Below are 24,273 nucleotides of genomic sequence, written 5' to 3' on the forward strand. Positions count from 1 at the left end.
ATATATATATTGTAGCTCAAAATATTTATTGATAGGACCTGTAAATTGTCTGAAGGGAAGTTGCTTTCTGGTAGAAAAAAGTTGCTTGCATCCCTGGGAGAGGTACCATGTCCCTGTATGTCTCTCTGCCTTTCGAAGAACTTTTACTGACAGTGTGTGGTTTTCTTGGTTAATCTATCAGTAGTTTTGCTCCTAGATCCAGTCTAAGTAAAAGATCTAGATAATGACAAGTGCCTTCAATCTGAGTCCTCTCCTTGCTCTTTGAAAGAGTTCTATTTAGTACTTTTAAAATATTAATTTATGGATATTGTAGTTAGACAGATGATCTGAAAATTACCTGTGTGTACATATAGACAGAATTTTGTATGTCAGCATTTCAAAAGGCCTTGTAGCTCCTAGGTCTTAACAGTTTGTGTTGGCTGCTGACAGTGGACCTCACAAGGCAGCATCTTCTGTGACAGTACATGGGGTGTTCCAGCTCTGACAGAGCTTCTTGTGTCAAATGGGCAGTAGTCATCTGAGATACTGGGATATGTTTGAGCACCTGATATTTGGAAAGGGAAAATTCACTTTGAATCTACACTCAACATAGACAAGCTTCTGTTGAACTGGTAGGTTAATGTTGGGGTTTTTTTTGTTTGTTTGTTTCTCTCAGTGACCCTGGTGGAGGGATTGAAATGTCAGAGTTCATACGAGAAGCAACTCCCCCTGTTGGCTGTAGTTCACGCAATTCTTATGCTGGGATAGATCCAAACAATCAGGTAAGCATTAAAGCTAATGCAGCTGTTGCTTTAGTACTGCTGGCTTTGTAATGTGGAGAGTAATCTTTGTGGATTTTTTCTTATTATTTTACTTTTTAAAAAAATTGTATTAGGATAAACAACTTACTGTGTTTCTTAGCTACTTTATTAGGATGGCATTGCACTGTCACCGCTGCATAGCTCTTGTTCATCCCATCTTGTGTTCATTTTAGGAATGTCTGGATTTTATAAGGCAACCTACTGTCCCATCAGAAATTACACTCTTTTGCTCAGTTAGCTTTGTTCTGATTTAGTAAATATAAATGGCTTAGAGCTTGGTCAGATAAGTACTAAGACCCACTGTGGTGGGCTTCCCTCTTCCCTTCGGTATTAGTAAACTGTTAGATAGCTCAAGCTGTAACTTAATCTTTATGTTCTAACTTTGTTTTCCTCCTTTGCTCTTGTTTGATCTGTCATTTAGATGCTTAATTTGCAAACTTCATTTGTGCTGAATTTCAGAAAGTCTTATGAGAACATATCCACTGCTGATTACCTCTTGCAATGCTGAACGCCTTTCTGAAAGTTATTATTCCTGACAGTTCAGACTCTGCAGTCAAAAATGTTAATTTGCTAAAGTACAAAGCAAGATAAACTGGTAGAAATGGCAAGAATAAAGGTGTTTAATTTTGAATGGCCTCTGCAAAATCTTCACTGTTTTGAAGCTTCAGTAAGGGTGGGAAAGAAGCAACAAATAGGGGCTGCAGATGGAAGTGCCGAAGAACTGTTAATTTTAATGCAACTTCATTATGCTCTAGTTGCCTTGTAATGTCACTGGGAAAGTTGTTCTGTTTCCTTATGTCTACTAGATTTATGCATTCAACTTCCATAGTGCTGCATATGCTGTTCCTTCTATTTGGCTTGTGACGTTTTGCCAGTCGTGGCATCTTTCTTTTGCCAACTCTTAATGAGGACAAGTAGATTGACTGGCCAGACAGTAAGGCTGTGTTGACAGTGAGCAATGCAGCATCATATTAAAGATACAGAAGCTATTCTTAAACGAAGTGGAAATCCTTGGTGTGGTATTACAATATCAAGTCCTTCTAATTAGCTCTCTGAGCAAGCAGTATATAGTGTAGTGCACTGTTATGCTAATGTTGGTGGTTTTCTGAATAATGATGTTATGCAGCATAGATGCTCTTGGAGACTTTCTCCTTTGAAGAGAGCAGGCATTTGGTATCATTCAAAGGAACAGAATGCAATGGTCTGTGTAGGAAGACAGAACCAGACTTGGGGAATCATGTTTCTTTGACTGGTCTTTAGAAAAAAAGCAATTCCATATGTATTCATAACATCTTTTAGCGTTAAAGCATGTGAAGGAACTCTGTGTTCTTTGCTGTGTGCTTTAATGCTGACACTATAACACAGTTAAAGCTACTGTGAAAGGAAGTATAGTATTTTAAATGTGTTTATGTTGATAAAATTAGTGCTCACTAGTCCCCTGTGACTGAGTGTGCAGCATCAAAAGGGGATGTGAACAGAAATCATCTGAGTTCTGTTCAGGTTTTTTTTGTGTGTGTGAAATAGTTTTCCCATGCTGGTGTGTTTGCATTCAGCTACAGCATTCAGCAAGGCATGTCACTGAACGGAAAAAATGTTGAAACAAAAAGACTGACTAAAAGTGTGCATAATAGCGTAGTAAAGAATGCATGAAAAGCTCTCCTGCTTTTTTGCATTACATGTAGCAAAGTCATTGTTCTGTAGTACGGCTGAGAAAAATCTGCACACACCTTCAGGTTACCTTAAATTTGCTGTACTTACAGAGAAGAATTAGTAGAATTATGTTCTCTTTTCCCTAGGGTCGTTTAAACTAGGGATTTTTGAAAAACAGCATCCCAATAAGTATATACAACATAAAAATGATGGAAATTTTACTTTATCTTGGGATCAGATTTTGCCTTTGAGTGCTTTTCTCCTATCCTGTTTGAGTGATTTAATTATTTGACACACGCCTTCTTTGTGCAATTAGGAGTTCTTTGAGAGAGGTGGTGTTGGAAATACTATCCAAGCAAAGACTAAATTCTCTTTAGCACCTCTGCAAAATAATCTGCTAATGGTTACAGGATGTATGTAGAAAGGCAGACTGCAAACCTACGACTAGCTAGTTTTCATATGAGGAGGTACATGCCTGTTCGTTGGCCACTGAACGTGGCTGAAAAGCAGATACTATGTGATTGTAACTAATGCCCAAGAAAACATCAAGGAATACTGCAGTTTTTCACTAGCCAGTTTACTGGCTTTGAGATAACTGTGAACTGTGTACTTGGAAACTGTCTTCAAAAGAAAAATTGCAATTGCAGGAATGAGTGGGAAGAATAAGATACAGTAAAATTATTACATTAAATGGATTTAAGTTTATGCCCTGTTCATGCTGCTGCCACTTTCCATGTACAAACACTTAGGTTCTTGTTGTTACCAGGTCATTGGATCAACTCTCACAGACCTGAAAAATATCCGTGGTAAAAATATGTATCTTTTCCAACGGGAGCCATTTCTAGACTTAGCTTGGTGTTTACTATGTTGAAAGTATAAGTTTTATTAATATATTATGATGTTTTCTTAAAGCATTTTAGGCAACTGTGATCACTGCATTAAGCACTCAGTGTGAGGACAGTATTTATTAGTGTACCACCACACTAGTAGTTTGTTTCCACATTAAGTGTTTTCAAGGAAGATTCCTAGCTTAAACTAATTTTAAAATCAGCATAGTAAAATCTCTAAGTACATTGTCCATAAAACAGAATAATGCAGTGATGTAGTTGAATGTGTAATTAGATGCCTTGTCATCTCTGCAGCAGAAACATTGAGTCAGAAAGGATTTTACAGCCTTGTACTGTTGAATGCTTTTGTGCCTTTGAAAATCTCTCTTAAGTGTATAGGCGAATGTATGCATTGCAGTAATAGGAAACAACAGTTGGGTAATTCATAAAAGTTGACAGCTTTTTATGTAATTCCCTGTTTCTAGGTTGGATCTGGGTTATCTCGTCTGGGAACAGCAGCAACCATCAAAGGTAAGATTTTTGGCTACTTCTTCAAATTACTGTGCAGTAGCATTTCAAATCACTATCATTTACTATATTGTTTCCAAATACTGTTTACCTTGTTCATCCTCAAAGCTTTTTTGTGAGCTAGTACAACATTTACTAAGGAGAAGAAATCTTCCTTGGAGTTGCGAATTATGTGCCTAAAACACCAGGAGGGAATATCCTGGAATCTGTGCTCTGTTTTCCAAGTAATAACAGGTTTTGCTTGTAAAGGCAAGGCCAAGGAATTGGTTTGAGTGGACTTTTCCCTACTATTTTGAGTTCTCTGCAGCCAGTTGCCCTTCTGATACTGTATATCAGTGACTTGATTATTTCTGGTTGCTTGGCATCTAGCGAAAGTACTGTCCAGGACAGCCCTTGTGAACTCCTCTGAGATGAAAAGTTAATTTATTTGTAATAAGCAAAGTTGCTGCCCTATAAATCTGTTAAGCCAGTAAGTAATAAGGCAAAAGAAAATGAGATGTGAATTTTTGTCACCCTCCTGAGTGTTTTCCTTGCCTTTCTGATCTTTGCAAGTATTTTATTACAATCTACCCTTCATTTTTATTGGCAACCATGCAAAAGAAATGTTCAAATAGACATATCTTAAAGGAAAAAAAAAAAAAATCTTTATTTCTATTGAGTTCTATATAACATACTTTTCCAGTTCTTCATGGAAGATCTGTTTAGTTGAATGAAAGCTTTCTTATATACAAAATAGAAGAAACAGAGTAGACAATACTTATCGCTAAAAGATAAGAAATCTTTTGTTACTTGTAATTATAATGATTTACCTTTTAAATGAAGAAATAAAAGCAACAGTCTTTCATAACAGGTGAGACACTTGCAGTGCATGTATGGTGTTAATACTTTGAGTACAAGTACTCTTCTTTAAATTCACAGGCGATACTGACACTGCTAAGACCTCTGATGATATCAGCTTAAGTCTTGGCCAGAGTTCTAGCCTATGTAAAGAAGGGAGTGAAGAACAAGGTAAAATTTCTCCTTCCTGCATATTAAACATGGTATATTGTTACCAAGGATCTTTGCTTAACATGCTAAAAAAATTCATGCAATTTGTTGATAGAATCTAAGAAAGGGTATCTTGAAGCTCTGTTTCCTTTCTTAATTACTTCAAGTTCCTGGGATGCATAGTTTGAATACTTTAAACTTTATTCTTTGGCTGTGTGTTTCTTGTTCTGGCATCTTCTAGCAGGTAATAAATATTTACTGTGTCCTCTGTCTTCTTGCTGTTGAAAGGTTGAGTTTACATGTCTCTAGACTAATCATTTCATACTGAAAGTGGCCTGGATTCCTGGACTTCATTGTCAACTAACTTGCTTTACTTTCCAGTACAGACAAATGAATTTTTTAAAATCAGGCATGCTTTTCTGTAAATCATCCTGTGTGGAGTTCTGTGTTTCTGTAGACTGCTTCTAACATGCAAGCTATCAAGCTATCAGAATTTGGTAATTGTTTTTCCCTAGTATGTAAAGAAACTGCTAGCTTGTGTTCTTCAGTTGTCCAGTTTTGTTTCAAGTCTTATTTTTCATTTAGCTCTATTTACAGGAAAAAAATCTGATCGGTCTAAAGGAGAGCATAAAAACTGTGGGGAAATATTTTGTTTGCTGATTTTTTTGAAGTACCTGGTGATTAGCAGGAATTTAACTTTGGGATTCAGTTCAGAAAGTATGTTTAAAATAGAGGATTGCAGATGGCCATGCTATTGTAATAGGCAGCAGGGTTCTACTGTGTTCAGCTAACAGAACTGTTTATGAAGTCTCTTAAGTTACATGTGTGCAAATACACTCTACAAAAATTTAGCAATTGTAGTAACTTAACTTGGCCTCCAGATCTTCTATTTTTACTGACAGTACCAAAGAAGAAAGTTGCCCGACTTCCAGTGCTACCTGCAGGAGGACACTTTTACAGGAGACCACTTCTGATGGATAACAGAAGCAATTGTTTTGGGGAATTGCTGACAGCAAATCCTCATGATTTGTTTTGACAGCAAATCCTCATGATTTGTTTTGACAGCACTGGTTTTGGAGGTAGCAAAACTCAGTAACTTCATAGGGAGTTTCATTATAGTGCAGATAGACCTGTGCCAGTGCCTGCATCCTTGCTAACTGTGAGCTTACTTGGTATCTGGTAAGAAAGGTGATTTTTTTTTTTTTTTTTTTAATGTGACTTCAAAATTAATGGAGTGAAACAAAAAGCTCACTGCATGTAGCAAATAAAACAAAAGGCAGGGTACCCCTTTATAGTTAATAAACTTTGGAATACATAAAAATATTAAGTCTGAGACACATGAGCAATAGAAAAGGTTGGGGACATGTCAAAATAATGTTGTCTTTTATTAGCTGCTTAGATTAAGCTGGTTGATGGTTTCTTTTTTATAAAAAAATGTCTCTTGTCAGGTTTGCCCAGATGACAGGAAATCTTTTAAATGGTAATGTGATGCATAGTACTTGCAAATGGATTTGTCTTTTTTTTTGTTTTTACTTTGTCTGGTATAAACAAGTAGTTGTAGCTGTAAAGCAGATTGTATAAATTCTATGAGCGTTCTACCTGAATAATTTTAAATATGTCCTTAAACAGATTTGGCAACTGATCGGAAGCTTTTTCGTCTGGTGTCGAATGACTCTTTTGTCTCCATCCAACCTTCATTATCCTCTGGACAGGATTTGCCAAGAGACAACAGTGACAAAGTGTGCCTCTCGAACAACCAGCTTGTGGACCAGTCTAGAACCAGTGCGTGTGACACAGAAGTAGCTTCACTTATAACTCTGCATTCTCACTCCTATAGAAAGGATCATAGACCACGAGGTGTACCAAGGACTTCTAGCTCTGCTGTCGCTTTTCCAGATGCTTCACTAAATGACTTCCCTCTCTATCAACAGAGACGAGGACTAGATCCTGTCAGTGAGTTAGAAGCTGCCAAGCCTCCTTCTGGATCCAGAGAGTCCTTGGCTGAGAATTCTTGCATTTCAGGAGTTTTTCAATTAGATGACATCCTGAAAAGTAGCAGCCCTCAACCATTGGCTAAGAGTGGGAAGAGCAAATCTTTGAAAGCAGACAAAAGTGTGGACAGTCTGAGAAGCCTCAGTACTAGAAGCAGTGGTTCAACAGAAAGCTACTGCAGTGGGACTGATCGTGACACTAACAGTACCATCAGTAGCTATAAAAGTGAACACACTAGCTCAACGCATATAGAAAGTGTGCTGTCGGAGCACGAGGAGGAGTCTCCTAGAGAAGAGAAAAAGGATGGTAAGAAAAAGGACTGTGGTGTTGACTCAGAGGATGACAGTAGTTCTACTACTGACAAAAGGACTAGTAGTGGAAGGACTGCTGTGGAAGTGAGCACTACCAGTGGTGGTCCAGAGGTAAAGAGTTCTCATGCATCTGAGATGCACAGTCAGAAGGGTCTTGGTGCCTCTGCTTCAGAAGAGGCCAATAAGAACCCACATGCCAATGAATTGACTACGCAAGGTGACAGGCCACCTGGGAAGGCTGCTGAACAAAGAGATGAGCAGAGTGAGAAACTAGCTGTGTTAGTAGATTCAAGAGCTTCTAAAGAAACGAGTGGAAAACAAAAAGAAGGAGATGTTCGACCAAAATCTTCTAGTTTAATACATCGAACAGCCTCTACTCACAAATCTAGCCGGAGAAGGACAGGAAAAAAGCGGGCTAGTAGTTTTGACTCAAGTCGGCACAGGGAATATGTTTCCTTCCGAGGTGTATCTGGTACTAAACCTCACAGTGCTGTGTTTTGTCATGATGAGGACTCCAGTGATCAAAGTGACTTGAGCAGGACATCAAGTATGCAGTCAGCTCACCAGTTCAGCAGTGATAGCTCTTCCAGCACCACTTCCCATTCATGCCAGTCTCCTGAGGGAAAGTACAGTGCTCTAAAGACCAAATATGTTTCTAAAGAACGTGGGGGCACAGACCCTGAAAATGCTCACAAAACCCGTGTAAGCTCTGAAGGAATTAGTAAAAAACGATCTACACGTCGGACTTCTAGTACAAACAGTGCCAAGAATCGTGCCAGAGTATTAAGCCTGGACAGTGGTACTGTAGCTTGTTTAAATGACCCAAATAGTTTAATGACACCAGGTAATATAAAACAATTAACCACTTCAAAATCTGATTTGGAAGCCAAAGAAGGAGAGGTGCTAGATGAGCTATCTCTGTTGGGAAGGGCTTCACACTTAGAGTCAGTCACTCGTTCTAGGAATAGCTTACCAAGCCAGGCTACGTTTCCTGAAGGGGAAGAGCAAGAATTAGCAAGTGGAGGTAAGTAAATGACCGACCAGAAGTACCTTTCTGTATTTTATTAATGAGTCTTGTATCTGTGACTGAAGTTACACCTATACTTGAGTGTCTTCCTTTTTCTTTATTCTTGCCTAGTAAAACTGACAAAGCATTTCCTTTGTAATCTCTTGGAAGATCTCCAGAAATGGGAGTTGAATTCAAACAAATGTTATGAATCTGTAGGTAGAGGTGTTATGGGTTTGTAACTGGCAGTCTTGGTTAACCAGAGCTCCTTCTTAAAGTTATTTGTGATCAAATCAGACTTGCTCTGTTGTATTACTCAAACTTCAAATAGTGTCCTGTTTTAAAAATTAATAAAAGATACTATTTTTGTTTGGAAGACTGTGCAGTTTAGGAAGCGGGAACATGGAAGTGGTTGTTTGAAGTTACTGCTGCCTCTTAGATGAACTCTCTGGCATGGCTTGAGGTGGTATAAAAAAAACCCAACAAAAACAAAACAAAAACAAAAAAACCCCACCCCCAAACCCTTACCATGCTGCCTTGAATTGTGTGTTCTTATGATGAACTAGTTACTAAGCTGAATTCTCCTATGATTTGATTTTGCTTAGCTTTGCCATTGTTGGCTAGACAGTGTTGTTTACTTTGGTTTATGTGTGGTTGGTTTTTTTCCTTTTTTTTTTTTTTGTCCTCATTATGAGAACACAATAACCTTCTTGTGCTAGAGAGAGGAATGTAGTTTCCTCTTTCTATAACTATTGCTTTGCTTGCTGTAATGTGAGTACTAAGCTTACCTGTAGTAGCTGACATTAATATTGATTAATAGGGGCATTTTAAAAAAAAATTTGGAGCCCTTGGCATTTTTTTGCTTATCACTTGTTATGACATTTCAGTCTCTTTTCTTGGTTAGCCATATTGACTGTCTTAACTGGAAGGCTTTTTGTGTCATGGAAGATAACTGAGTTTAAAATATTTTTCAGAGCGGTATGGGATTGCTAATTGCCCTAGTCTGACTTTTGGGATTTTTTGAAGGGAATACCTACCAGATAATCTGGATCTTGTTGGCTAAGCACACAAATGCTTCATAAAATTGTATTTTAGATTGACATAGGTATTTTTAAGAAACTGTAGCAAATTTACTGTCCCTGTTATTTAGACAGCCTAAGCAAAGTATAACAACTCTTCCACTTTAAAAGGAGCATCTTCCAGCTGACAGTGAGATTAAGGGGTTTTTTTGGGTTTTTCCCCTCCTGACACTGACATAAGAGCAAACTCTAAAAATCAGTGCAGTTAATTTTTGAGGGGGGATGGGGAAGTGTGCTACACTGAAGTTCAAATTTGACTGGTTTACAATAAGCTCAGACCTGTTGAGGTACCTTCACTTAAAAGAGAATCTTTATATATCGGTACTTGTTTTTCTGTTACTCCTAGTAAAAAGAGATTTGCAGTAGCTTTAATGAAGGAGTCCAGGTTGCTCTTTTAGTACTAAACCTGCAAGCTAAACACTTAAACATTCTTCTTATGCATTGTTGAAGTGACAGCTCTTTATGTCTACTGAGAGTAACTTGACTAATGAAGTCTGCTTTATGTATTTACCATTTTGACTCAATGCTTTTCCTAGCACAAGATTTAATTTCATTTTGGTTTGTGTTATTACAGCTTAAAACTGGTAATGTTCTCTCCTTATATACAAAGGAGGATTAATATACCTTATAGCACATGTCAGACTTTATATGTACTCACCAGTCACCAGAAGTCAGAAGGGCTCAGTGCATGAATGATTACTGTATATGATCAAATATTTTGCTCTCTTAAAGTGAGGTGGTGGGGAAGACCAACACTAACACATTTAGAAACAATCCTAAAGACAGAAGTCTGTAGCAGCTTAAGCAGGGAGGTCTTGCTGTCATTCTCTCTGGACTATTCCTTTCAGGTTCCTATGTAAAGTTTGCTTAGATAATGGTAATTTTGCAGTTGTTAGTGGTTTTGGTAAATGACAAGTACCCAAGTATTACTTACTTGTGCATTTCAGTCTGACTTTAAGAAGCAATTTGGATTCAGGTTCTCCAGCTTTGACATCATATGATTAATAACTCTTGCCATATCTTATGTTTCTTATTCTCAATAGATAGGAAATATTTCCTTTAGGATTGTAAGAAATGAATGTCATTTGGCTTTTTTGAAAACAGAATGAAAATATTGCTTTTCTTTAGCATTACTTAAATATTTATGCAGTTATGCCTAGCATCAAACCAGTAATTATTTTGAATTTATCTGTTCATGATCAGTCTGAATAATTCTTCATGTTGTCCTTTGTTTCTACTGGTTTTTCATTTATATGTTTTTGTTGCCTTCCTGCCAAATGTATTACTTGTAGTATAAGTTTTGTAACAGCTGTGTATTTAATTGTGGCTTTCTTTGGGCTTACCTGTGACTAACAGTGATCAGAGAAAATGTTTGAAATTTTTAGAATCTAAGTTGGTTTATATTTGGTATTTCCCACTATTGAGTTGTCTTCACCTTTTAGGAGTATTTTTAAAGACATACATGTGTACTATAAATACACATTGTATGTGTATATTTGTACATAAATTATTTGAGAAAATAATTTTATTTACATGTAGGAGATGAGTGAAAGAATAAACTTTTTTCAGATTTTCATAAGATCAGAGAATATTGGTTGGATGGGACTTTTAGAAGTTGCTTCGTCCAACCTCCTGCTGAAAGGATTATTTTATAATTTTACGTACATATTTTTAATTTTGGTGATAGCTTATAATTTTTTGAAACAGTTAACAAATGCATGCTGGGTAACCAAAAGACTGATATTAGTACCACCTCCTCTTTTTCACTCAGCAGCTTTCAGTTCCTGTTTTTCAAATATGAGTTAAATCACTAATTATAACTTAAGTCTTTAGGAAGTAAACTAAAAAATACATTATGTCTATGTAACTGCTAAAGTGTATTTCGTAATGGATATGGCCTTTAGTAATCTTCTACTAAGCAGGATGCTATACAAACTTGTACATATTTTACTTCAGCAGATACAACTTAGCCGTTTCATTTATGTTATGCCAGGAAGTGGTGAATGAGTCACTTCTTTACTACGTAACTTGTGCATTTGACTGGAAATGCAGTTCATTAAAATGCAGACAATCAACATTTTAAAATTTTGTAATAATGTAGTAAACGTGTAACAAAAAAATAGAAGATGTCTCACAATAGTTATCCTTAACTGCTTAGTCTCCAAAAGTAACTAGTGAATTGGTGGGTGATGGGTTAGATGAAGTTATTTAGATGTTTAAAAGCTTGCCTCTGTGTAGTAACATTTTGGAAATACCACCATGGCACGCTTCTATGCCTGGTTTCTATCACATGTGTGCTATTTCTGGGTTGCTGTTTCTAAAGATTTAAAGAACAAACATAATGCCATATATGAAATAACGATGTTGTGTAAAACTTGAACTGACCTGAAAAGTCAAGTGTTTTCCCCCAGTTCTATATTGACTGTTAAAGATGCACATTTTAAGCTGCTATTCTCTTCCACAGCTTGCTGTAATTTAAGATTTATTTAGTTCTTGAGTTGCATACTCTTTTGTAAATAAAACTGCATGTGATGTAATGCATTTTTATTTTTGTGCATTACATAGCGATATTGAAGTAATGGCTTTTGTGAAGTTCTGTCTTTTGTGGTCTGCAGTACATCTCTACAGACAGGCAAAATAGTTTTGTGAGCTTGGATTAGAATCTTGCTTTTTGTGTTCATTTTCTCAGTTTGCTTGTGTTTGTACATATTTGCTTAGCATATCTGCCTGTAATCATTAGGCAGTATCCTCTCCAAAGTAAAAAGTAAAATTCTGTTCTCTGCTATGCAGCCAATGCTAATGTCATCTCTTACTAATGTATCACTTCTTTGCCTACTATGCTTATATTGCATATGGTCTACAGTCATTACTTATTTTGCTTATGTCGTAGAACTGTTCCATGCTTTACTTCAATATGTTTTCTGCAGCTGGAATTTATACATTTACAAAGATGGGGCTTCTAGTTTGTTTTCTGGGAGTCTATCAGTTCACATTTCATCTGCTAAACCAAACAGTTTCGCATGACAAATCAAACTCTGAGTTTAGAAATGGTAAAAACTGAAACTCTGAAAGAGTTCAGAAATGGTAGAAACCAAAAGATATATAAAGTTTACTGTAATGTGGTTGTGTGTATGTTAGCTATCTTTACTGATGGGTTCAGCAGGACCCTTCCTGTAACTGGATCAGATAAAGCAGAGTAGCCAGTAAAAAAGGCTCTCTTCCATATGAGGTTGTTTATTGGAACCAAAAGACTGTATTCCATAATTAGATTTTTACATGTCAATTAGCTGTGTCATAATGTATGCAGCATTTGGTCCAAGCATGACATACAAATTGTAATTTTAGCTGTTCCCAATATCTGACTTTGAAAGGATAGTGTTCTGTCAAAGCTTTTGTGTGTAAAGGTTGAGTTTTACAGAATTACCTCTGATTTTTAGATTCTTGTAGTCTCAGAAGTGAGATGTTACTGTTCAGTTAAACATATAAACACTGTTATAAGTGATGTGTGAGGCTGAAATGGAATTCTGCAGTTTTGGAACTGAACAATGAAATAACATTTGGAATGAATCATGCATCTACTAGTGGTTAATCACTACCGAATAAATCAAAATGCGGTTTTAGTATGTTGTGTGGGGACTTTGGCCTGCCTGTTTTGTCCCCTTATTGGTATTTATGGATAATACAGGGATTTTCATTAGATGACTTACATCAAAATAATTACCATCTTCCTGATACTTTGCCATTTCATAAGGGTGGAGATGGGGAACAAACAAAAACCTCGAGTTCTGTCTAACTGGCAGCAGTGGCTGTCAAGAGCCAGGAATGTGTGTAGTTGCTCTGCAAAAGCCCTCAGTGCTGCTTGTAAGAGATTTCCTGTCTTAGTAGAAACATGTTCCTTTAGTGTGTCATCTGCAGTGTGGTACATGTTCTACCTCAAGTTCTGCAGGGCTGCATTAGGGAAGTTCAGGAGATTCCTGATGAGAAATGCATGCCACAGCATATACCAAAAGTTAAAAATGAAGCAAAATACACGTCATTTAATTTTGGGGTTGGTTTGTTTGTATTTTTCCCCCTGGGAGTATTATTTATAAAAATTTGACCCTGCTTAAATTTTCTCAAGCCTCCCAAAGTAACCATAAGTAGTTGTTGTTTTAAAATAATTTGCATTGCTCTGGGAGTGAGTTATTTAAATGTGTTTGGTAGTGTTTGTGCAACTACTTCTTGCAATTTTTTTTTTTTTTATTACTTTATTTGGAAATAATGGCTCCGTTTTGCTGACAGATAGCATGTGGTGGTCATAAATTTGCCAAGTATTCATCTCAAGCAGGAGTTGAAAAAGAATTTTTGATACTTGGTATAAATGAAGCTCTATCTACTAAATTAAGTTTATAAGCCACTTTTTTCATGCTCCTTTTTAGATGTACCTGGATTTATTGTTCTGCATACAGCTAAGAAAGTTCCACTTATGCTGGAAAGGCTGTGTGTGCCAAAGATTTAAAGCGTCTTTTCTTTAAGGTGAAAAAATCCAAATACAAGGTCAGAATTAAGCTTCACAAAGATAAATGTAGGTTATGAACACTTGTCTGCTGCATGAACATACTATTAGCTATTGATACCCAAATCCCTGGATACAGCAACTCTTTTGAGCAGGGGATTAGATTAGGTCAGAGCTTTGGCTCTTTGACCTGAAGTCCATCAACATTGTATGAAGCCTGTGTGAGTAACACCTAATTTTTTAAGTGAAATATTCTGAGTGTGCAATACAGCAGTACAGTGGAGTAACTGAGACTCAGTTTCATCTTTGGCATTAGTAGATAAATTTGTCTATCAAGATAGTCTGTAAAAATGTTTGATTTAAAATTCAAAACATGTTTTCATTGTCCTGGTTATTCCCTGTTTGACAGTGTTTTGCTTTTCAGATTGTTGTAGTGACTGGTTTACTGTAACTGTAAATATTCTTCCAGCCAAGTCTCAAACTTGTGTGGGTTTTGTGGTGTGTGTGGATTTTTTTTAATACATTCAACCACAACGCTGAAGTCTTGGTCTTTACTTCATGTGTTTCTCTTCATATTTTTTTATCTCTGGTGACAGGCTTTCTTTCCTAAATTGTGTGTTTTCCTCTACTCTGTTTTCTAGCAAAAGTGTATATCTTAGAGGTATCCCTCTGTTCTTCATTGTTTCTCCCTTGCTTTCCACATCTTCATTCTTTAGAAATTTGCTTTAGTGATATTTTTCATTAAGTGTCCACAGTAAGTTGTCATACTATAAACCAATACTTTACATTTTCACCAGATAAGTACAAGAAATCCCTGCAATTGTAGGTCTTGCAGTAGTGCATAATTCATGGTGATTAATATCTGCATGCTGAAGATATGGACTGAACGGACTCCTTCTTTCTACTTGGGTATAAAAGTATGTTTTTTAAAATAGTGTTAGGACACATGAGCCTAAACTACAAATGCCTCAACTGTGAGGAGAGTGGTGGTGTTAAACCACAAACGCATGTGAGAGGTTTGACTTTTCTTAGGCTTCGAACACAAATGAGATAAAGGTGCTACATACAGAAGAGTAAAATTTCAGCTATTTGGTTTGTTTGGAAATCTCTTATAGGACAGATTTCATTGCCTGTGTGAATGCATGAGCCCTGAACTGTTCATTTCAGTTCTCACAGAAAATTTGTAGGGTTGGTCATGACAAGTGCTTGAAAATAGTTAGATCACAATTTCCTGTTCGATAGGGAGAGAAGTGGCATGTCCAAGCACCACTCAGCTTCCATGCACAAGTTTAACCATGCTTAACCTGACTAATGTTCAAAACCATCTAGACTTCAAGTGATGTATCTTCTTTCCTGAGAAGAGTGAGGGACACTGTGTTTCCATCGTCTGTGGGTTTTTTCTTTCCTGTCAGACTGAAGTTTGCATTTCTTATCCTAAGAACTGCATGTTTTTCCACAACAATGCTTTACATCTGCATTACCTCCATACTATATCTTTCCAGGAGCTTTCCTACTTGGATAGAATTTATCTGAGGCATTGGATTTAGTGTGTTTGCCTAGCAAAAATGAAAGGGGACTTGATGTAATAAAACTGGGAAATTCTGCTTCTTCATCTCACACTTCTTCAGTTCCCATTTTCTAGGTTTGGGTTAGAAGCAGTGGTACCTACATGCAGGGTCATGTTGTAAATGTTTTGGCTTGTGTTTGTAAATATTCCTGTTTGAAAGAAAATATTTTCATTTTCTGATTCTTAAAGCTAGTTGTAGGGTAAAATTTTATAGCTGTAGTGCAAAACTTTGTCTTCAGTTCTGTTTAGATCTTTAAGGAACTGTAGAGGCTTGCATCAAAAACACTTGTATAGAAAGAGAAATTGTGGACAGGCAAACTGCCTGCAGGCAGAGTAGATCAACCTGTGTTCAGGTATTTCCATCTGACTGGCAAAGGGAAGTGAGTATTTGTTATTCAATAGTTTTCTCTACAATAAATTTTACTCTTATTGGGAAAGCATGATTCCAAATGTGTGATGATGAAATCATATCCTCATGACTTTGTGTGTACCTACTAATATGGCTTTTTTCCAGTCAGAAGTGTAATGAAAAAAAAAAAAAGGATGAGTTTTAATAAATGTGTTAATATGCACAGTTGCATTTACAATTGTGAAAGTTAAATTATTTCCTCTTTGAAATTAGATGTATTATATTTGAGAATAGGTGTGAGAGGGTTAAGTTTGCTACAAAGTTGTCATTAGGTCTCTACCTCTTTATTGATTTCTCTGGGGTATAGATTTGTAGTTTTAACTTGTGCACTTTGAACTTCAAACCCAATTTTTCTGTTTGTGAGAACAGATAATGTTGGGGGCTCAAGTTCATATGACAACAGGGAGAATAAATTTATACTTAAATTTCTTGACATTAAAGAAGTGTGCAGTGTTTTAACATAAGTTTAGAATAAACCAGAAAAATAGGACAGACTTCAACAGCAAACACTCTTACCTGAAAGGCTTGTCTTCCTCTACTGATTTACTTAAAGTAAGCATGAACTGTGAAAGTATTACCTGTGTTCTATCTCCCCATTAGATCTAGATTTGGTAGATGTTGGATCTTACCTTTCTGGAGTCTAGAGTAAGTGGTTGGAAGTAGCAGCATTGGAGAAGTATGAGTGATGGTCTTAGGATGTTTGTGTGTTGTGGTGGCGTTTTGTTGGTTTTTTTTAAGCTGTTCTACAGTGATACTTTGAGTTTTGTTTTCAAACATCAATACACTGTTTAAATATTTAAAGAAATGTACTTATGTTAAAACCAAGCTATTTCCTTGTGATCAAACTGCTCTCAGAGCAGACAGAGGATAATTTAGGAGCTTGCCTCCTACTGGTGAATTCATGAGCTGTTGTAGTGCTCCTTCACACTAAAGACAAGTAGAAACACAAGTAAATAACACAAGAAGCTTTTCAAACTGGTATATCTTTTAAATAATGTGTGTTCTTTAAAATTAGGGTTTTTTTAATTATTATTTTAAAAACACAGAAACAAAACAACAACAAAAGCACCAAAAAAAACCCACCAAAAATAACCCACCCCAAAACAAACAAAAAAAAACCACTCAGCCAAAATCAAATGTTGCTCACTTTGGCTTTCTGCACTTCAGACTTTTCCCAATACTTAAAGTATGAGAGCTCTAAAGAAATACTTGAATAAATTGGGCTGTGTATAAAAACAAAGTATAAAGCTGTATATTAAACCACAAGAGAAATGTATTAAAGTTTTGCTGGAACACAATCAAAAGGAAGTATCTATTCATGCTTACAATAACAAAAGCAGTTTTCTTGAAAATATCAGGAAGTACTGGATTAAGGTTGTCCTTTTTGACATTTTGGTAATGATATGCTTATAGCTTTAATGTTGATCTTAAAGTATATATCTTCATGTACCTTTTTAGCTTTTAAAGCAAGCTACAGATTGAAGTATCATATACAGTTATTCACTTGATAACCTGTGGTTCATTCCTGGGTGGAATTGGACTCTTGTTTCATGCAGTCTGTATTGCTTGAGCTATGGAAGCCATACACAGCAGTAGTAGCTTGCTATAGGTTGCAATTCCTTGTAGACCAGCGTTAGATTCTTTGCTGGTAGTTTTGAATGCCCAATGACAAGAGTGTTGTAACTTGCAATGTGCTTCAGTGAACATGGACCACTCTGCCTGTTGTCTTTCTACCAAAAAAAAGCTTTACTCCCTTAGTGTATTCTTTTTTTTATTTTGGCTTGACACAGTTCCTGGTTTTCTCTCTCTAGTAATAGGCTTTCTGACTACCAAGTTGTGACTTCCCCTTCAAGATTGTGATTTTCGTTTTGCTGACTTCATGTCAAGTATGGGGTGTTTTGTTCTGTTTTCTTTGTCTACCAAAACCTATTTTTGCTGTTTTCCATTCATTTGAGGCCTCCAGTGCACTGCATTCAAATTGCGTAGTAGCTTCCTTGGTTCAGGAGGACGACTCTGGGATTGTAGACAAACCATGAACAGTGAAAATCTGAAGTTGTTCAGACTGTGGAGTTTAGGGAGCACAGGTGGATTTTGGGGGGTGATCTGTGGAAAAATCTTAGGTTCTATTGAGTACATACAAACTGTTTTTTACTGTGTTGCATTATAAGTGGACCAAACCATTTGTTTGTTTTTGTTTGCGGAGTTAAAATAACAAAACTACCAATCCTTACAAAGAAACTATTCTCTTATTTAATCTCAAACCCCTGCTACTCCGGATCATAGCGTAACTAGACTAAAATGAGCTACATGTATCCCTTGGTGCTTATGAGGAAAACAAAAAAAAACACCTCTGTTTTGTCCCCTGATGAATTTAACCTCAACCCTACCTGTTTGTCAGAAATTATAAAATTAAGAAGATAATATTATGGTGAGAAGAGGCAGACAATCTTTCGAGTTTGTCCTTTAGGCTTCTCCTTTATGTATTAAATGAGATAAAGGGCAAGATCAGTCTTGTCTCTTTCTGCCCTGTGTAAATGGAAGATATCTGGGATAGAGTTTTTTTTGCAACTTGCCTATCTGGATCTGGGGGTTAGAAACAAAAAAAAAAAAAAGTAACTTGTCTATTCAAGATGGGACGCACCCTGCCTCCCAAACACCCTACAGCCCAAATTGTTACTAATAATTGTGTTGTGATCCTGTCTTGATGGAGGTTACTTGACCAGCCAGTGCATAATTTACTTTTGGTGTTTCAAGTCAAGTTCATTAACTTGGGGAGGGTCAAGGGGAAGAAAGGAGTCTTAAGTTACTGTGTACGTAACTAGGATGGGTTCTTATTTGACCTAAAGTCTGTCTTGATGCAGCAGCACAAGCCAGCGAGGAGCCTGTCACATTTCGTCGTGAACGCAGCACATTTAGGCGTCAGGCAGTACGACGCCGGCACAATGCAGGGAGTAACCCTACCCCTCCTACATTGCTCATCGGATCACCCCTCAGGTAGGGTATCTAAATGTTCCACCGTATTTAGCATGCATGCAGCAGACCACTTCTCCCCGCACCCACCAGTGTTGCCAGAAAAGCACTTTTTACTTCTTCCCTCTCCCCCATAACCTCCTTGAGCTGTCACTGCATGTCACTGTGGGCTTGTTGAATTGTGCATGTATATGTGGCAGTATTTTCAAAATGATCAGGATAGCCAGTCTCTAACATGTTATAGCTAATTTTGGATTGATAACAAATTGAACTAATGCTAACAAACTTAGACTCAAGTGTTTTTGTCAAAAACTTCAGAAACTTATTTTCAAGAAAGAAATAAACCCAAGAAAATATTATTCACCACTTCTTATTTTGCTTTTCTGTAGTTTAAGAAAGCAAGCATTAGGGACTAGTGCTGTAGTTTTTTTTTTTTTATGTCTGTAGATAGTGAGAGATAAACATAATAACAGAATGGCAGAACATCATAAAAGAGATAAATCATATGAGCAAGGATTCCAAATATGAAATATAAGGTAAACCATTGTATGAACATCCTGCTGCTTTTTACAGCAGAAGAGAAATAATGAAGTAATAGCAATGCCTTTGTTGTAGAATGCACAGCATTGCTCAGAATTAAATATAATTGTGTGGCACTTTGCATGCCTTGACAATGTTTAAAATGTGCTATTAATATATACACATATCCCGGGAGTCCCCAACCTTCACTGCCACAGCTGTAAACAGTACTGAGCCTAGTGATAAGTTACATACAGCAACTGTTTGGTCTGTCATCTTCAACAGTAGGAGCAGCAATCAAGTTTTTAAAGTTGCTTTTAAAATCTTTCAGTCCTGTGGTTGCCCATGGTGTTGGAGAATCTGGCAAGCAGAACTTTGCCTTTAGAGGAAGGAATATTTCCCCATACATAAAGTAATTCCTCCTCCAGTTATGTGATAAATATGCAGGAGTAATTGTATATGTTGCGTATTCTTAATGATCGTCCTTTATATGCTTAGCTATTGTTAAATAATAGGAGCAGTCTGCTTTTGTGTTTCAGGAATACTTGTGTAATGTTTTTAACTGGTAAAAGCTATAGAAATTGAGCAAATAAAAAGAAAATCCAATAGAGGATGGAAGAGGAATTGTGCCATATTTGTGGCTCTGCTGAAATAATCAAGGGCAAAGTTTGTAAATTTTCCTTAGACAGGAGGATTGCAAGAATGGTACCTAAAATCTAACAAATGAAGAGTTGACTTCTGCCATATCAAGGACTGAAACTAGTTATGTGTTTTTACTGGCTAGTGCAGTATGTGGCAATAATCATATTATTTTTTTGTTAGGCTTCTGGTCTTGCAGAATGTAGGTTATTCAGGTTAGTGATTTACTGCACAGTGAGCGATGCTATAACTTTGCATTCTCTTAGATCATTTTTTTGGTCTACTTTCTTTCGCATTCACTTGTTTCTGATTTTTTGTTTTTGTTCCCTCTGGTGTTTAAGAGGAGGGTAGTCTGTTTTTGTGTATTGGTTTATGAGAGGCTGTGCAGACTTATCAGAGCTCCTTAACTGTGTGTTAGCCAGAAACCACTGAGTTTTGTTTCTCTCTTAGACAGGTAGAAAGTAGGGCAAGTAAAGCACTCTGTTTTAAAATGAGGCTTACAGCTACCTTATTTTCATATGCTAGTGCAGTCATTGAGGTTCCCATGGCTTAAGCTGGACTTCAGTGAGAGATCATGAGAGAACTGAAATTGGTGGAAGTAGCTACTTAATCAGACAAGATGTTCAAGGGTGAAAAACTGGAGCAAGTATTCCAGCCTTTTATTTCCTCTATACATCTTCCAGTTACCTAAATTTCTTCCTTTCTAAATAAAAGTGTAACTCTGTAGTTTCTGTGACATAATGACACACACTAACAAAAATACTTGTATTATAAACATGTTCAGAATTTAATATTCTAGTGAGGTTACTTTGCTCAAAGCATTGTTTGTGATGCTAAATGACTGTCCCTTGGAGTGAAGTTAAATTGCCTTAGTCCAATCAAACACCAAGGTGCTTTCAGATTTGTTTGACATATATCCCACAGCTGGTAGTTCAAATGGATTTTATCTGAAAAATTGTATTTATTATTGTTCTGTTTTCTAGGTGAATAGTCTGAAAAAAAAGCTTTATATAGGTAGCTTAATTTTAGTGTAAATTTTGTATGTTGCTGGAAGAAGCAGCCCTTAAAGACTGAAAAACAAAACAAAAGAAACAAAGCGCGTAAGGAAGAAATGTGAAGAAATGCAGAGTATTTTTAGCCAGTTACCACCAAGATCCTTTCAAAACAGCACTGGAGCTGTACTGGCATTAATTGTATATGCTAGTGGTGAGCTTCCTCAGTTTAGTTCCTAATATTGCTTATCCATATATCCTCAGATGTTAAACTTCTAACAGTATTAGATTTACTAATCTTTAGTTGTCCTGATGTTACTTATTCTTGTCAGCAAAACTTTAAACTCCTAATCTTCTGACTTTGGCATAAAATTGGATGTCATGGAGGTATTCCTTTAGAAACTGAGTTCAGTCTGGTTTTTTGTGTGTATGGTATTGAGTGTGGTGTTTTGTGGTGTGGGGTTTTTTGTGTGTGTGTGTCTTTTTTTTTGTAAATTTCCTATCCATTATTGCAATTACTTTTCCTCTGTGGAATGTTTAGTAAAAGAGACAATGGCATTATATGTGCGTAGACAAGTAAGTAAAACCTGGTCTAGTAAACTCTGCTGGTTCGATGTTAAATTAGACGTGAGTACTTTGCCTGTTAACTTAAAAATGAAACAAAATCAAATAAAAAAATAAACCAACCAAAGCACAACACAAACCACCCACCCACCCCTGCTTTTGTCCTGCCTACCTGTCAAAAGTGTTTTGGGCACTTAAAACATAGTACGCATTGGCATCCTATGCAGTCAATAGTGTATGTGTGTGTGTCTGATATGAGAACATAAGTGACTGTCTGAGCAGAATTTTACATTTTTCTCTGCCTAATTAATAATTGTATCTTTTACATATCTGTGCAATCTGTTAATGTCAGTGTTTTAGAGTGTTTTTGTGGCAGATATGGATAACCACTGAAAGGGCAATTTTGTATGTACCTTTTTTGATCTGTAATTTCTATTCAGTGGAAAGCAGCCTTGTTTAGCACTGTTTTGGTGTTGCTGATTATACTTAAGGGAGACAATGAAGGCTGGCACATCTCTGAGCTTCCTTGGGGCTTTTGTTGCCATGTAGCTTTCTGAGAGCCTTGTGTACAGCAGCAACACACCTGATTTAAAATTCAAATTAAAGTATGTTAGAATATGATAAATTAATGCATTGCAGTTTTTTACATCATAAGCTGTATGCATGTCTGCTTTATTTTGCATGAGCTTTTTTGAACACGTATTCTCATACTTATATCCATATTTTTGTTCCAGTAAAGCTCTAACAAAAGAATTGCAAAGTGGATGTTGTAGAAAACATTGTTCAAAGCAAGAACATCAGATATAACCCCTCAGCCCTTAGTAAGATCTTGCTTTATTGCTTGCGTCAGTAGCATCACACTGTAAGCAGTGGAATGCTAAAAGCAACGAGTGATAAGACATTGTTTTTCAGAAGTGTTTAAGATATTTTCTGTAGTCTTTATAAATTATTTTATTGTCTAAAAAGAAATAATTTCATAATTTCATCAAGTCCCACAGGTGACTGTGGCATAACTTCAAGTGCACAAAGTGAAGGATAAGAGCACTAATCTTGCAAAGTAGATGTGATATACAAGTGTAAGCATAATGTATTCTGATGCTTTGCCACATTTAGTACTAAACAAGGTATTAAAACAAAAATCTTACTTTGTTAAATAGCTTTATAGAATAGCTTTGTAATTAGAAGGCTGTGAAGAGCACTAACATTTTCAAGCTCATATGGCTGTAAAATCACAAATTTCTCTGAAGCCCAAGCTGACTTTTTAAACATGTTTGGTTTTTTGGATACAGTTATGTGTATGGGTAAAGAACAATTTCTTTGCAGTAGTAATGCTGAGTAATATTTTTTGGCTGTACTGTAAAAAAGCTTCAAAATAGACTTAACTTTTGCCAAGTAATAATTTGTTCTAAGCATTCTTAATATGTTGGAAACCATTCTGAATTGAAATGTTCAACTACAGTTATTTTACAAGGTCTGTGGTAGCACATAGCTACTAACAAAGCTTAAAGACATTTTCTAGTTTGAGTGCAGATTAATATGTAGAAAGGCCATGTTGTTATAACCAAAAAAAAACCCCTGAAATGGCCAATTGAAGAGTTGATCCAGTCATACCTCAATGATCTGAAAGGGCCCCAGCCATCATGAGAAGACTGGAATAGTCACTGCCGTGTGTAGGTGATACCTCAGGTTAGTCTGTAATTAGACTAGCCACCAGAAATTTGCTTTTGCACCCACAAATAAAGACTTACAGTAATGTATGTGAGGGTGATCCAGGTAGATGTTAGAAAGCAATACTGCTTTTAAGAATTAGGATAGGAACTGTATCTCTGGATTACTGATGTAACTAGTGTCTAAATATTCTGTTATACAGAACGCATGGGTTAACTTAACCCTAATAAGTAGCTTCTTAATGCTGTACTCTTAAGTCTTCCTCTTTAAACTATTACACAACCTCTTGTTTTGCTTCACTTTTAGCTGTGTTTCTCTTCTTCCTGGTAACGTGTCCCCAATCCGTGTTTTCTCGTAGCCTTCAAGATGGTCAGCAAGGCCCGCAGGCCCCCTCCCAGGGCAGAGCGCAGTCCCACCCCCCTCCCCAGGCAGCTGGGCCCGGCGCTTGCGCCTCCTTCCTGGTGAGAAATGGGAGTGTCCACTTAGAAGCCTCACCTGCCGCTGCAGCTGCTGCAGGCGGTGGCAGTTTGCACGATGAACTTGGTATGCAGGCCTTATGTAACCTTGGTGACATGGACGTTTTAACGTGGCAGATGTGTTGGTAATAACGCAGTGAAAATCAGCTAACCTGAGCTTTATATCTGAGTCTTGTAGGTGCAGTTCTTAAAAGGCTGTATTGCTCACTAATTCCTTGCCTTTTACAATTGCCTTTACAGGCTTTTTAACAAATGCACAATGTGAAAGAGTCTAAGGATGCATAGATACAAATAGTGATGGTATGAGAGCTTTCATTACTGGAACAATGTAACACGTGTAATGCATAAGTGTTCTTGCATTGCCACAGGTAGTCCAGCAGGGATTGATACCAACTTTGTGGGTCTTCTGTTTCCTGAAAAAAATATTATGGTCCCTAGGAATTCTTGATCTTACTTTTTAGAGGAATCTTGCTTAGCTGCGGTTTAAAAAAGAAATCCTCAAGTGAATGAGAGTGCTTTACTTTTCATGCACACTTTAATTTAGAAGCTTGAGATTGGAAGAAAACCTGGACTCTTTTATATCAAAGGTAATAATTTCATGGAGCCTTACAGTGCCCCTTAGTTCTTCATGGCCAGTTTTATGTAGTTCTTAACTACTTATTAACTTCTGTGCAGCTAATAAAATTGCTAGAGAGATGGAAGTTCATAACAAGCCATAACAAGTGACTGATCTCCTGTGACACAGTAATGCAGGGGCAGATGTAGAAAAATTCCTGGCAGGGATCTTTGCAGCT

General features: G+C 36.8%; 1 protein-coding gene across 5 annotated transcripts in view; it reads left to right on the plus strand.

The window, feature by feature from the left end:
- Positions 1–24,273, plus strand: part of PCNX1 (pecanex 1) — an 86,268-nt gene that overhangs the window by 13,881 nt on the left and 48,114 nt on the right. For 4 of the 5 annotated variants that reach the window (XM_080344848.1, XM_080344849.1, XM_080344850.1 and 1 more), the window contains 4 exons: positions 656–761; positions 3,763–3,808; positions 4,724–4,813; positions 6,422–8,119. In XM_080344848.1, the coding sequence (XP_080200974.1) occupies positions 656–761; positions 3,763–3,808; positions 4,724–4,813; positions 6,422–8,119 (1,940 nt within the window). Of the gene's footprint in view, positions 1–655; positions 762–3,762; positions 3,809–4,723; positions 4,814–6,421; positions 8,120–18,512; positions 18,646–23,361; positions 23,547–24,273 lie in introns of all 5 variants that reach the window. The other variant, XM_080344852.1, reaches the window with a different exon arrangement.

Source organism: Nesoenas mayeri (genome assembly GCF_963082525.1).
Source record: "Nesoenas mayeri genome assembly, chromosome: 5".
In the NCBI taxonomy this organism is placed as follows: Eukaryota; Metazoa; Chordata; class Aves; order Columbiformes; family Columbidae; genus Nesoenas; species Nesoenas mayeri.